General features: G+C 45.4%; 1 protein-coding gene across 1 annotated transcript in view; it reads left to right on the top strand.

The window, feature by feature from the left end:
• The window catches only part of wdfy4 (WDFY family member 4), a 172,783-nt gene that overhangs the window by 85,463 nt on the left and 72,244 nt on the right, over positions 1-15,076 (top strand). The window contains 4 exon segments of the mRNA XM_070448191.1: positions 3,598-3,675; positions 3,908-4,099; positions 13,385-13,451; positions 13,656-13,867. Of these exon segments, the coding sequence (XP_070304292.1) occupies positions 3,598-3,675; positions 3,908-4,099; positions 13,385-13,451; positions 13,656-13,867 (549 nt within the window).

The raw sequence follows: 15,076 nt of genomic DNA, 5'->3' as shown, positions 1-15,076 counted from the left end.
AGATGGTGGTGATGGCAGCGACGGTGTGTTTATCTTTTAAAATGTGGCTTTATTTGATCAACTTTATGCGGCCCATTTCTTCTCTCTCTTTAATATTTCTTCAATTTCGCTTCCAATTCTTCCTTCATTTGTTTTTGTCTTCTATACTGTATTGTCACATTTTTGCCAGCTTTTGGAATGCCATATAAAGTTACTAGGGTTTCAATCTGTATCAGGGATGAGAGTTCAAGCTCTTGGGGGTTGGGGGCGGGGGTGTACTAAGCTAACATATGGAATTGTTTTAATATGGTCTTAGCATGGATCATTCAGCTGTTTGATTTTGAATTTTAGTACCCCTTTAGGTATAAGAATTATGTATAAAAAAATAAATTTGATAAAATATTGAATTCGGCCTTTACTACTATAGCCCATAGAAACGCATTGAATAACACATTCATAAATGGCAAAAAAAGACAGTAAAAAAACGAATCATAAGGAATGATGTTTTGAAGTGTCTGTCCTATATCTAGAAAGCTCAGGTAATATTTTCGTTTTTTTTTTACACATATTTATCCTTTTATTTTTGTTGGCACAAAACTACCTCCATACTTCCACTCGTTTGTATGGGTTTCCTTCAGACTAGTCCCGTGACAGTTGTGGAGGTTGTAGAGCAAACCGGAGAAATAGTTTGTAGGCCAACCCGTTTGGACTCTTTAGACGTTTTCGTGAGATGACAGATTTTCAGAATGTCTCATGGTCAGTCAAACACTGCTGTAGCTCGGCCATCTTTCACCCCAGTTGCGTAAGGCCAACATAGTATACGTAGTATACTGGTAACTCTATCTTAAACTGACACATTTTGATGGGGATTTTGTGATTATGTTACTTAGATTGATGCACGAGGATTTTAAATTCTGTTTCTTTTTTTTACAAAAAAACAAGTATTTATTAAACTATGCATTTATTTCCCCAGGTGGAGGCAGTAGAGCAGAGAAATATGATTACCAATACCACAAAGAAATCGAGTTAGCCATGCACGACCATGACTGAAGCTCAAGTCTGCAGCATATGTTCTGTCTGTAACCGACAGAAATGTGCGTTCTTGGTCACACGTTATGGCAGGAGATGTGTTGTTTCACCCTCTCTATGTTGTGATGATTGTCTTAATGATTCTGTGAGCCGTGCCAATGTGAGTCCTAAGTGTCACTAGCTAGCGCTAATGTAGTAGAAGGACATGCACACACACAAAGACACACACAAGGACGCACACAGACACACCCCTGCACCCTGCCCACTGCCGCAGCGTACCACTGAGATATTAATGTTTAAGCTAATTAGATCACAGACACCAAACTATTGGATCCATAGACGGTGTTATTGTAAGGCTGCATATTTCACTTACTGAACGCAATTCATATGGGCTGTAATTGTATGAGTGTATGGTAATTTCATGATGAAACAAACAATACTAATATGAATACGCAGTATGGGAAGTGGCTGTTTTAGGCTACAGAAAGGTCATAAGGAAAAGATGGGACATTGTTTTTCATACAGAATTATTGAGGTGTGTTGTTTTTACACACACAGTACTGTAGAACTGGTCTAAATGATCACTGAACATTGATTATAATTTTCAGTTTGTTCAGTGATTTGTAAGATATTTGTTTTATGATGTAACACACTTTGAGGGATAGTCATAGTAGTGTTGCCTGACGACTCAAACTGAATCCTTTCGCTTCTTTATGTTCGCTACATACACTATATGACCAAAAGTATGTGGACACCTGCTCGTCGAACATCTCATTCCAAAATCATGGGCATTAATATGGAGTTGGTTTCTTCTTTGCTGCTTTAACACTCTTCTTTCCACTAGATTTAGGAACATTGCTGCTGGGACTTGCTTTCAGCTGGGACTTGCTTTCAGCCACAAGAGCATTATTGATGTTGGGCACTGATGTTGGGCAATTAGGCCTCGCTAGTGGTCGGCGGTTCAATTCATCCCAAAGGTGTTCGATGGGGTTGAAGTCAGGGCTCTTTGTAGGCCAGTCAAGTTCTTTAACACCGATCTCGACAAACCATTTCTGTATTGACCTCGCTTTCTGCACAGGGGCATGATGCTGAAACAGGAAATGGCCTTCCCTAAACTGTTGTCATAAAGTTGGAAGCACAGAATTGTCTAGAATTTCATTGTATGCTGTAGAGTTAAGATTTCCCTTCACTGGAACTAAGGGGCCTAGCCCAACCATTCCTCCTCCACCAAACTTTACAGTTGGTACTAGGTAAACCCAGAGCTGCATTGGGACAGGTAAACCCAGATTTGTCCATCGGACTGCCAGATGGTGAAGTGTGATTCATCACTCCAGAGAACGCTTTTCCACTGCTCCAGAGTCTAATGACGGCGAGGTTTACACCACGCCAGCCGACGTTTGGCATTGCGCATGTTGATCTTAGGCTCGTGTGGCTCGTGTGCGGCTGCTCGGCCATGGAAACCAACAGTTCTTGTGCTGACGTTCTTCCAGAGGCAGTTTGGAACTTGTTAGTGAGTGTTGCAACCAAGGACAGGCAATTTTTTCCCCGCGCTACTTCTCGGCTGAGCAGTTGTTGCTCCTAGACGTTTCCACTTCACAATAACATAACTTACAGTTGACCGGGGCAGCTCTAGCAGGGTAGAAAGGTGTCAGAAAGGTGTAGTTCAGTTTAGACTGCCATTGTTGAAGTCATTTGTGGTAACGTCAAAATGAGGTCTGTTGTACAAAAAAGTCATCCGCGATTGGATCATCTCTAACCAGAGTATCAAAGCCAATGACACATTGTCTTTATTTGATTATAATTTTTTTAGCCCTATTTCCTGGTATCCAATTGGTAGTTACAGTCTTGTCCCAACGCTGCAACTCTCGTATGGACTCGGGGGAGGCGAAGGTTGAGAGCCGTGCGTCATCCTAAACAACCCAGCCAAGCTGCACTGCTTCTTGACACAAGGCCCGCCTAACCCAGAAGCCAGCTGCACCAATGTGCCTGTCCACCAGGCGACCATGTCAGCCTGCATTGTGCCCGGCCCGCCACAGGATTCACTAGTGAGCGATGGGACAAGAACATCCCTGCCGGCCAAACCCTCCCCTAACCCGGACAACGCTGGGCCAATTGGACTCGAACCAGGATCTTTAGTGGCACAACTCGCACTGCGATGCAGTGCCTTAAACCACTGTGCCACTTGGGAGGCTAATGACACATTTTCTAAACGCCGCTTTAACCACGTGTGTTCTGGCTCTGGCCCAACCCTTCAGTTTCTGGGACCAATCAGAACAGTTAGAATGTGTTTGCGTTCTAGAAATTGTCGAGGCGATACTCAGATCCAGACTCATTACGGAGAAGAAACTACAAGTGGCATAGCGTTTGGCCGGAGCTCTGACATTGTTCATTTATATATTCCTAATTCCATTCCTTTACTTAGATGTGTGTGTTGGGTATATGTTGTGAAATTGTTAGATATTACTTGTTAGATATTACTGCACTGTCGGAGCTAGAAACAATAATTACACCTGCAATAACATCGGCTAAACGTGTGTGACCAATACAATTTGATTTGATTTGTCTCTCTGTCTCTCTCCTCCTTTCTAGGAGTTCCTGTCTTGTATGGAGGCCCATTTGAAGAGAGGTCAGGAGATGTTTGAGAAGCTGATGAAGAACCACACACAGGTACTGCGAGATCTTTTGTGCCCATGTAGAATGTGACTGAACAGTCTTTTGTAGAGCATTTTTACATTCCTACAGTATTCCTATTACGTTCCCCGAGCATAATTTTACATTCCTCTTATGGTTCCCCAACATAATTCTGACATGCCTCTAATGTTCCCCATATGTCATTTTCACGCTCTTCTTATCTCCCCCAACGTTCATTTTTACATTCCTTTCCCTCTCTCTCCTGCAGCTGTGTGTTTATGAGTCGGAGCGGTTGGGGACTATGTGGCTGTGTGTGGAGGAGGAGCTGCTAAGGGAGAGGGGTGTGTTCGGCCCGGGGCCGGGGGTGGTGCTGACACGAGGCTGGGTCCAGGATGCAGCTGAAGGCCCCAACCGCACCAGGCCTCGCATCCGCAGGAGAGCCCAGCGACGCTCCAAACGGGTACTGGCCATTACTGTATACCATAGCTGTCTCACACTCAACTGTATCTCTCTCTATTCCCTCTTTGTCAGCCTCTCTCTCTACGAGTCTATAGCTTTCTCTCTCTTTCTGTCTCTCTCCATGAGGTATTACATCGTTACGTCATTAATGAACACAGTTACAATGATTAGTCTAAGACATTTCTACTTGAATTAGTACCAATATTTGATTATGTGAAGTCCTCCTGGCATGTGGACACTGGGGAACGTATTCATAAAGCAACATCTCAAAGTAGAATTGCTGATCTAAGATCAGTTTTGCCTTTGAAATCACCAGCACAAATCATTGGCTCATGAATGAACTAATGCCCAGTTGAAACCAGTTGTTTTATAAGTGTAATGGCTGTTCTTTGAGTAGTGTGTAACAAATCAAATAAAACTGTATTTGTCACATGCGCCGAATACAACAGGTGTAGACCATACAGTGAAATGCTTATTTACCAGCCCTTAAGCCCTTAATAACTAACAATACAGTTTTAAGAAAATATACAAAAAAAGTAAGAGATAATTAAAGAGCAGCAGTAAATAACAATAGCGGGGCTACTGTCACGCCCTGGCCTTAGTATTCTTTGTTTTCTTTATGTTTTTTAGTTAGGTCAGGGTGTGACATGGGGAATGTATGTGTTTTTGTAGTGTCTAGTGTAGTTGTSTAGTTATGTCTATGGCTGCCTAGATTGGTTCTCAATTAGAGGCAGCTGTGGTTCATTGTCTCTGATTGAGAGCCATATTTAAGGCAGTCATAGGCATTGGGGTTTTGTGGGTAATTGTCTGTGTCTATGTTGCATGTTTGCACTTAGTCTTTGATAGCTTCACGTTCGTCTGTTTGTTGTTTTGTTTCGTTGTCCTTCTTCTAATAAAGAGAAGATGTATTTTCCACACGCTGCGTCTTGGTCCTCTCTCTCTCCCATTGACGATCGTGACAGCTATATACAGGGGGTACCGGTACAGAGTCAATGTGCGGGGGCACCGGTGTCGAGGTAATTGAGGTAATATGTACATGTAGGTAGAGTTATTAAAGTGACTATGCATAGATAATAACAGAGTAGCAGCAGCGTTCCGGGGGGGGAAGAATCTATTTAGGAACCTCTTGGACCTTGACTTGGCGCTCCGGTACCGCKTGCTGTGCGGTAGCAGAGGCAACAGTCTATGACTAGGGTGGCTGGAGTCTTTGACAATTTTTAGGGCATTCCTCTGACACCGCCTGGGATAGAGGTCCTGATCTACTGGGCCGTACTCAGTACCCTCTGTAGTGCCTTGCGGTCGGAGGCCGAGCAGTTGCCATACCAGGCAGTGACGCAACCCGTCAGGATGCTCTTGATGATGCAGCTGTAGAACTTTTTGAGGATCTGGAGTTGTGCAGTCATGAGTGAACAGGGAGTACAGGAGGGGGCTGGGCACGCACCCCTGAGGGGCCCCCGTGTTGAGGATCAGCGTCATGGATGTGTTGTTACCTACCATTACCACCTGGGGGAGGCCCGTCAGGAAGTCCAGAATCCAGTTGCAGAGGGAGGTGTTTAGTCCCAGGGTCCTTAGCTTATTGAATGAGCTTTGAGGGCACTATGGTGTTGAATGCTGAGCTGTAGTCAATGAATGGCATTCTCACATAGGTGTTCCTTCGTCCAGGTGGGAAAGGGCAGTGTGGATTGCAATGGCGATTGCATCATCTGTGGATCTGTTGGGGAGGTATGCAAATTGGAGTGGGTCTAGGGTTTCTGGGATGATGGTGTTAATGTGAGCCATGACCAGCCTTTCAAGGCACTTCATGGCTACAGATGTGAGTGCTACGGGTCGGTAGTCGTTTAGGCAGGTTACCTTAGTGGTTTTGGGCACAGGACTATGGTGGTGTTTTTAAAACATGTTGGTATTACAGACTCGGAAAGTTGAAAATGTCAGTGAAGACACTTGCCAGTTGGTCAGTGCATGCTTTGAGGGCACTATGGTGTTGAACGCTGAGCTGTAGTCAATCAATAGCATTCTCACATAGGTGTTCTTTTTGTCCAGGTATGAAAGGGCAGTGTGGAGTGCAATAGAGATTGCATCATCTGTGGAGTACACGTCCTGGTAATCCGTCTGGCCCTGCGGCTTTGTGAGTGTTGACCTTTTTGATATTCTTAATCACATCGGCTGCGGAGAGTGTGATCACACAGTCGTCCGGACCAGCTGATGCTCTCATGCATGTTTCAGTGTTACTTGCTTCAAAGTGAACATATTTAACATATTTATGAGCTAAATAAGTTATTTAGCTCATCTGGTTGGCTTGTGTCACTGGGCAGCTCTCGGCTGTGCTTCCCTTTGTAGTCTGTAATAGTTTGCCAGCCCTGCCACATCCGATGAGCATCGGAGCCGGTGTAATACGATTTGATCTTAGTCCTGTATTGACGCATTGCCTGTTTGATGGTTCATTGGAGGGCAGAGCGGGATTTCTTATAAGCTTCCGGGTTAGAGTCCCGCTCCTGGAAGCGGAAGCTCTACCCTTTAGCTCAGTGCGAATGTTACATGTAATCCTTGGGTTCTGGTTGGGGTATGCACTCCCGTTCCAAGATGGCGTAGCTGTCGGACATCTGTTTTGCTTGTCCCGTCCCTTGTATATATCGTTTTCTTCGCATATATTTCATATATAAAAAAAATATATATATTCTCAATTTCCATCTACGGACTGAACATACTGTCCTGCAACCCGCCTCACCCAATGTGGTACGGATCTGCTATTGTTTTATTCTTTAGAACCCGGAACCCCCATCAGAAGCTAGCCAGCTACCTAGCTACTAGCTAGTAGTCAGTTAGCCACTGCTAGCGGTCATCACCGTTAACTCGGACATCAGCCAATCTCAGCCCGGTCAATTCCTGCCAGTCTGCACAGCGCAATATCAACCCAGAGCATATCGGACTGCTTTTTCTCTACCACATTTCCGGATTCCTACCGCAAGTTCTGAACCTTTACACCGGATCATCAGAGCTAACTAGCTGCTATCCGAGTGGCTACTCCTGGCTAATGTCTCTGTCCCGAAGCAAGCACCAGTTAGCCTGGAGCTAGCCTGGAGCTAGCCCATCTACCGGCTAGCGGAAGAGATCCATCAGCCAATTCCTGGGCTACAATACCTCTTTTGCCAATTGGCCTGGACCCTTTACTGCCGACACAGAGCCCCGCCGATCCATCACGACTGGTCTGCCGACGTAACCGTCCGAGGGGGTTTCAACAGGCTCTTCTGTTGCGACGTCCCCCGGGGGTCTATCTGCTAGCCTGCTAGCCCTGGCCTGCTACCTGTCTGAATTCGCCGTGTCTCCAGTTCGCCTAGCTACTCACTGGACCCTATGATCAAATCAAATCAAAGTTTATTTGTCACGTGCGCCGAATACAACCTTACAGTGAAATGCTTACTTACAGGCTCTAACCAATAGTGCGGAAAAAAAGGTATATGTGTGTGTGTGTGTGTGTAGGTAAGTAAAGAAATAAAACAACAGTAAAAATACATTTGAAAATAAGAGTAGCCAGGCTATATACAGACACCGATTAGTCAGGCTTATTGAGGTAGTATGTACATGTAGGTATGGTTAAAGTGTCTATGCATATATGATGAACAGAGAGTAGCAGTAGCGTAAAAGGAGGGGTTGGCGGGAGGTGGGACACAATGCAGATAGCCCTGTTAGTCAATGTGCGGGAGCACTGGTTGGTCAGGCCAATTGAGGTAGTATGTACATGGATGTATGGTTAAAGTGACTATGCATATAAGATAAACAGAGCGTAGCAGCAGCGTAAAAGAGGGGTTGGGGGGGGGGTACACAATGTAAATAGTCTGGGTAACCTTTGGTTACCTGTTCAGAAGTCTTATGGCTTGGGGGTAAAAACTGTTGAGAAGCCTTTTTGTCCTAGACTTRGCACTCCGGTACCGCTTGCCATGCGGTAGTAGAGAGAACAGTCTATGACTGGGGTGGCTGGGGTCTTTGACAATTTTTAGGGCCTTCCTCTGACACCGTCTGGTGTAGAGGTCCTGGATGGCAGGCAGCTTTGCCCCGGTGATGTATTGGGCCGTACGCACTACCCTCTGAAGTGCCTTGCGGTCAGAGGCCGAGCAATTGCCGTACCAGGCAGTGATGCAACCGGTCAGGATGCTCTCGATGTTGCAGCTGTAGAACCTTTTGAGGATCTCAGGACCCATGCCAAATCTTTTTAGTTTCATGAGGGGGAATAGGCTTTGTCGTGCCCTCGTCATGACTGTCTTGGTGTGTGTGGACCATTCTTGTTTGTTGTTGATGTGGATGACAAGGAATTTGAAGCTCTCAACCTGCTCCACTACAGCCCCGTCGATGAGAATGGGGACGTGCTCGGTGATCCTTTTCATGTAGTCCACAATCATCTCCTTAGTCTTGGTTACGTTGAGGGATAGGTTGTTATCCTAGAACCACCCGGCCAGGTTGGCTACACATGCCTCTCCCTAATGTCAATATGCCTTGTCTATTGCTGTTTTGGTTAGTGATTATTGTCTTATTTCACTGTAGAGCCTCCAGCCCTGCTTAATATGCCTTAGCTTGTCCTTTTCTTCCACCCCCCACACATGACTTCACCTGGTTTAAATGGTGCCTCTAGAGACAAAACCTCTCATCGTCACTCAATGCCTAGGTTTACCTCCACTGTACTCACATCCAACCATACCCTTGTCTGTACATYATGCCTTGAATCTATTCTTCCGCGCCGAGAAATATGCTCCTTTTACTCTTTGTTCCGAACACACTAGACGACCAGTTTTTATTGCCTTTAGCCGTACCCTTATCCTACTCCTCCTCTGTTCCTCTGGTGATGTGGAGGTTAACCCAAGCTCTGCAGCCCCCAGCATCACTCCCATTCCCCAGGCGCTCTCATTTGTTGACTTCTGTAACCGTAATAGCCTTGGATTCATGCATGTTAACATTAGAAGCCTCCTCCCTAACTTTGTTTTATTCACTGCTTTAACACTCTCCGCCAACCCGGATGTCCTAGACGTATCTGATTCCTGGCTTAGGAAGGTCACTAAAAATCCTGAAATGTCCATCCCTAACTACAACATTTTCCGACAAGATAGAACTGCCAATGGGGGCGGAGCTGCAATCTACAGCAGAGATAGCCTGCAGAGATCTGTCATACTATCCAGGTCTGTGCCCAAACAATTTTAGCTTCTACTTTTAAAAATCCACCTTTCCAGAAACAAGTCTCACCGTTGTCGATTGTTATAGACCCCCTTCAGCCCCCAGCTGTGCCTTGGACACCATATGTGAATTGATCGCCCCCATCTATCTTCAGAGTTCGTACGGTTAGGTGACCTAAACTGGGAAATGCTTAACATCGCGGCCATCCTACAATCTAAACTAGATGCCCTCAATCTCACACATATTATCAAGGAACCTACCAGGTACAACCCTAAATCCGTAACCATGGGCATCCTCTTAGATATCATCCTGACCAACTTGCCCTCTAAATACACCTCTGCTGTCTTCAACCAGGATCTCAGCGAACACTGCCTCATTGCCTGCATCCGTAATGGGTCCGCGGTCAAACGACCACTCCTCATCAAGGTCAAACGCTCCTTAAAACACTTCAGCGAGCAGGCCTTTTTAATCGACCTGGCCTGGGTATCCTGGAAGGATATTGACCTCATCCCGTCAGTAGAGGATGCCTGCTTGCTTTTCAAGAGTGATTTTCTCACCATCTTAAATAAGCATGCCCCATTCAAAAAATGTAGAACTTAGAACAGATATAGCCCTTGGTTCACCCCAGACTTGACTGCTCTTGACTAGCATAAAAACATCCTGTGGCGTTCTGCAATTGCATCAAATAGCCCCCGCGATATGAAACTTTTCAGGGAAGTCAGGAACCAATATACTCAGTCAGTTAGGAAAGCTAAGGCTAGATTTTTCAAACAATAATTTGCATCCTGTAGAACTAATTCAAAAAGTTTTGGAACACTGTAAAGTCCATGGAGAATAAGAGCACCTCCATCCAGCTGCCCACTGCACTAAGGATAGGAAACTCTGCCACCACCGATAAATCTACGATAATCAATCATTTCAATAAGCATTTTTCCATGGCTGGCCATGCTTTCCATCTGGCTACCCCTACCCCGGCCAACAGCTCAGCACCCCCTGCAGCAACTTGCCCAAGCCCCCTCCCCCACCCCGCTTCTCCTTCACCCAAATCCAGACAGCTGATGTTCTGAAAGAGCTGCAAAATCTGGATCTCTACAAATCAGCTGGGCTAGACAATCTGGACCCTCTCTTTCTAAAATTATCCGCCAAAATTGTAGCCTATTGTACCTCTTTCGTATCGTCTGAGATCCCTAAAGATTGGAAAGCTGCCGTGGTCCCCCTCTTCAAGGGGGAGACAATCTAGAACCAAACTGTTATAGACCTATATCCATCCTGCCCTGCCTTTCTAAAATCTTTGAAAGCCAAGTTAACAAACAGATCACCGACCATTTCGAATCCCACCGTACCTTCTCCACTATGCAATCTGGTTTCCGAGCTGGTCATGGGTGCACCTTAGCCACGCTCAAGCTCCTAAACGATATCATAACCACCATCAATAAAAGACAGTATTGTGCAGCCGTCTTCATCAACCTGGCCAAGGCTTTCGTCAATCACCACATTCTTATTGGCAGACTCAATAGCCTTGGCTTCTCAAATGACTGCCTCGCCTGGTTCAGGCTAACTACTTCTCAGATAGAGTTCAGTGTGTCAAATTGGAGTGTCTGTTGTCCGGACCTCTGGCGGTCTCTCTATGGGGGTGCCACAGGGTTCAATTATCGGGCCGACTCTTTTCTCTGTATATCTCAATGATGTCGCTCTTGCTGCTGGTGATTCTCTGATCCACCTCTTCGCAGACGACACCATTCTGTATACTTCTGGCCCTTCTTTGAACRCGGTGCTAACAAACCTCCAAACGAGCTTCAACGCCATACAACACTCCTTCCGTGGCCTCCAACTGCTTTTAAATGCTAGTAAAACTAAGTGCATGCTCTTCAATTGATTGCTGCCTGCACCTGCCCGCCCGACTAGCATCACTACTCTGGACGGTTCTGACTGAATATGTGGACAACTACAAATACCTAGGTGTCTGGTTAGACTGTAAACTCTCCTTCCAGACTCACGTTAAGCATCTCCAATCCAAAATTAAATCAAGAGTTGGCTTCCTATTTTGTAACAAAGCCTCCTTCACTCATGCTGCCAAACATACCCTCGTAAAACTGACTATCCTGCCAATCCTTGACTTGGGCGATGTCATTTACAAAATAGCCTCCAACACTCTACTCACCAAACTGGATGTGGTCTATCACAGTGCCATCCGTTTTGGCACCAAAGCCCCATATACTACCCACCACTGTGACCTGTTTGCTCTCGTTGGCTGGCCCTCACTACATATTCATCGCCAGACCCACTGGCTCCAGGTCATCTATAAGTCTTTGCTAGGTAAAGCCCAGCTTTATCTCAGCTCACTGGTCACCATAGCAACACCCACCCCTAGCACTCGCGCCAACAGGTATATTTCACTGGTCATCCCCAAAGCCAACTCTTCCTTTGGCCGCCTTTCCTTCCAGTTCTCTGCTGCCAATGACTGGAATGAATTGCAAACATCACTGAAGCCTTATATCTCCCTCTCTAACTTTAAGCATCAGCTGTCAGAGCAGCTTACCGATCACTGTACCTGTACACAGCCAATCTGTAAATAGCCCATCCAACTACCTCATCCCCATATTGTTACTTATCCTGTTGCTCATTTGCACCCCAGAGTCTCTACTTGCACATCATCTGCACATCTATCACTCCAGTGTTAATGTTAAATTGTCATTATTTTGCCTCTATGGCCTATTTATTGCCTTACCTCCATTCTCTTCTACATTTGCACACAATGTACATCGATTTTTCTGTTGTGTTATTGACTGTACGTTTGTTTATGTGTAACTCTGTGTTGTTGTTTTTGTCGCAATGCGTTGCTTTATCTTGGCCAGGTCGCAGTTGTAAATGAGAACTTGTACTTAACTGGCCTACCTGGTTAAATAAAGGTGAAATATATATTTGTTAAATGTACKTACAGTCACTGTGGGGATGACGTCCTTGATGCACTTATTGATAAAGCCAGTGACGGATGTGGTGTACTCCTTAATGCCATCGGAAGAATCCCGGAACATATTCCAGTCTGTGCTAGCAAAGCAGTCCTGTAGTTTAGCATCTGCTTCATCTGACCACCTTTTTATAGACCGAGTCACTGGTGCYTCCTGCTTTTATTTTTGCTTGTAAGCAGGAATCAGGAGGATAGAATTATGGTCAGATATGCCAAATGGAGGGAGAGCTTTGTACGCGTCTCTGTGTGTGGAGTAAAGGTGGTCTAGAATTTTTGGTTCCTCTGGTTGCACTTTTAACATGCTGATAGAAATTAGGTAAAGGTGATTTAAATTTCCCTGCATTAAAGTTCCCGGCCACTAGGAGCGCCGCCTCTGGATGAGCGTTTTCCTATTTGCTAATGGCGGTTTATAGCTCATTGAACACAGTTTTAGTGCCAGCAGCGGACTGTGGTGGTATGTAGACAGCTACTAAAAATACAGATGAAAACTCTCTAGGTAGATAGTTCGGTCTACAGCTTGTCATGAGATACTCTACCTCAGGTGAGCAAAACCTTGAGACTTTCTTAGATATCGTGCACCAGCTGTTGTTCACATATATGCATAGGCCCCCACCCCGTGTCTTACCAGAGGCTGCTGTTCTGTCCTGCCGATGGAGTGTATAACCCACCAGCTGTGTGTTCTTAATGTCGTCGTTCAGCCACGACTCGTTGGTAGAATATACATGCTTTCAGCTCGTCCCCATTTATTTTCCAGCGATTGAACATTAGCTAGCGGGACGGAAGGCAAGGGCAGATTAGCCACTCGTCGCCCGATCCTCACAAGGCACCCAGATCTTTTCCCACAAAATCTCAGTTTCCTTATCCAGCGAATCACGGGGATCTGGGCCTGGTCAGGTGTCTGTAGTAGTATATCCCTCCCTTCCGACTCATTGAATAATATATCTTCATCCAGTTTGAGGTGAGCAATCGCAGTTTGATGTCCAGAAGCTTTTTTCGGTCATAAGAGACGGTAGCAGCAACATTATGTACAAAACAAGTTACGAACAACGCGAAAAAATAAACAAAATAGCATGGTTGGTTGAGAGCCGATAAGACGGCAGCCCTCCCCTACGGCGCCATCGTGATTGCTTCATCTGTCCTCTCTGTTTTGCTGTGTAGTTGGCAGATATGTGTGTGAGAAATGGTCTGCCAGAGGAGAGCAAAGGAAGGACAGAGACTGACTCAGGTAAGACCACAGACACACACCTGACATAATATAATATGTCATTTAGCAGACAATTTTATCCAAAGCAACTTAGTCATGCGTGCATCCATTTTTCGTATGGGTGGCCCTAGTGGAAATCGAACCAACAATCTGGGCATTGCAAGCGCCGTGCTCTACCAACTTAGCACCTGTGCCCACACTCATGTGTCTCTGTGTGTGTTCCAGAGTCAAGGATCCTGTTTGAGCCAGGGACAGAGGAAGAGGAGGATGTTGGAGAGGACTGTAACCGCCTAACCTTTTTCCCTGTCCTGACTGAGACTACTGCACCTCTCACTGAGCCCTTCGCACCAGCGTCCACCACCCCTGAGCCCTGCTCACATACACACACCTGCAGCCACACACACATCGTACTACAGGAGCTGGAGCCTGAGGAAGAGGTGAGTGTGTGTGTGTTTGTGTGTGTCAGGTTGTATACTGGTTAAATAATGTATTTTTAGCAACCAGAAAAATACATATTTATCATGTTTTAATCAGATTTGACCAGATATCAACCAAAATGTGACGTCGTTCCCATGAGGTCTTGATCTTGTCATAAAAAAGACGTCTTTAACATGTTGTAACAAAGACCAGTTGGTTGTAATCCAGTATGACGTCTTCTCAACCAGAAAAGTCCCACACTTTGAGAGAGATCTATATTTTTTATCATCCAGATAGCAGAGGTATTGGAATCCCATAGACTATCTGCTATTCTGCTATCAGAATCTCATCTGTTATARTTAGTTTAGTGTGTGTGTTTGTGTTAGTCAGTGTTAACCCTGTGGTAACCCAGGGCCGTTTAAAGCTCAGACAACGAGCAGAGTGTTTTACTAATGTTTCTGACAGAAGAATTAACAGAAAGGAGGTTGGAGGTTGTATCAACTGTCTCTCAGCTAGCTGGCTGATGTGGCTGTGTTTCCTGATGAGCTGTTGTCAGATACACAGGCGTTTACACGCTTATTAATCCAGGAGCACTATTCTTAGAGCCACCCCCCTCCCACACACACACACAATCTTTGGCATGATTAGACTGCCACTGCCGATAGTGTGATTATGATGGTAATGTTTCTTGGGAGAAATCAATGGTGTGACATTAGCATCTCAATCAATAAGAACCCTCCTATCCTCCACTTCACTCCTCCACTGCTCTCTCTCTCTCTCCTCCACTCATCCACCTCTCCTTCTCTTCCCTTCTATTTTCCACTCATCCTTTCCTCAGTTCACCTGATGTCCTCCTCTTTTCTTCCCTTTTTCCTCCTCTCCCTCCATTAGTTGAATCACATCAGCTTGATAATTCATTGTCACTTTAGTTAGGGTCTCTGTAGGTTGTAGGCATATTATTGTGGGGTGTTTTTCTGTTGGCAATAAATATAAGTTTTTTTCTACATCAATTACACTGTGTGAGCGTGTGTGTGGTGTGTGTGCGTGCGTTTGTTCAGTGTGTTCAGACGAGAGGCTCTGATCACTTAGCAGGTTTCCTATTGTGTGTGTGGCAGTGATTAATTTCCCTAATAATCACTAGGCCCCTCTTTCTCCCAGTGTGTGTGATTTGATTAGTATTAATTCTGAGAGGCCTGTGGGTGCGTTGTTGCCCCATATGGTTTTTGGGT

Source organism: Salvelinus sp. IW2-2015, linkage group LG18 (assembly GCF_002910315.2).
Source record: "Salvelinus sp. IW2-2015 linkage group LG18, ASM291031v2, whole genome shotgun sequence".
Lineage (NCBI taxonomy): Eukaryota > Metazoa > Chordata > Actinopteri > Salmoniformes > Salmonidae > Salvelinus > Salvelinus sp. IW2-2015.
Note: the sequence above shows the minus strand (reverse complement) of the source record. Positions and strands in the feature narration are given on the sequence as shown.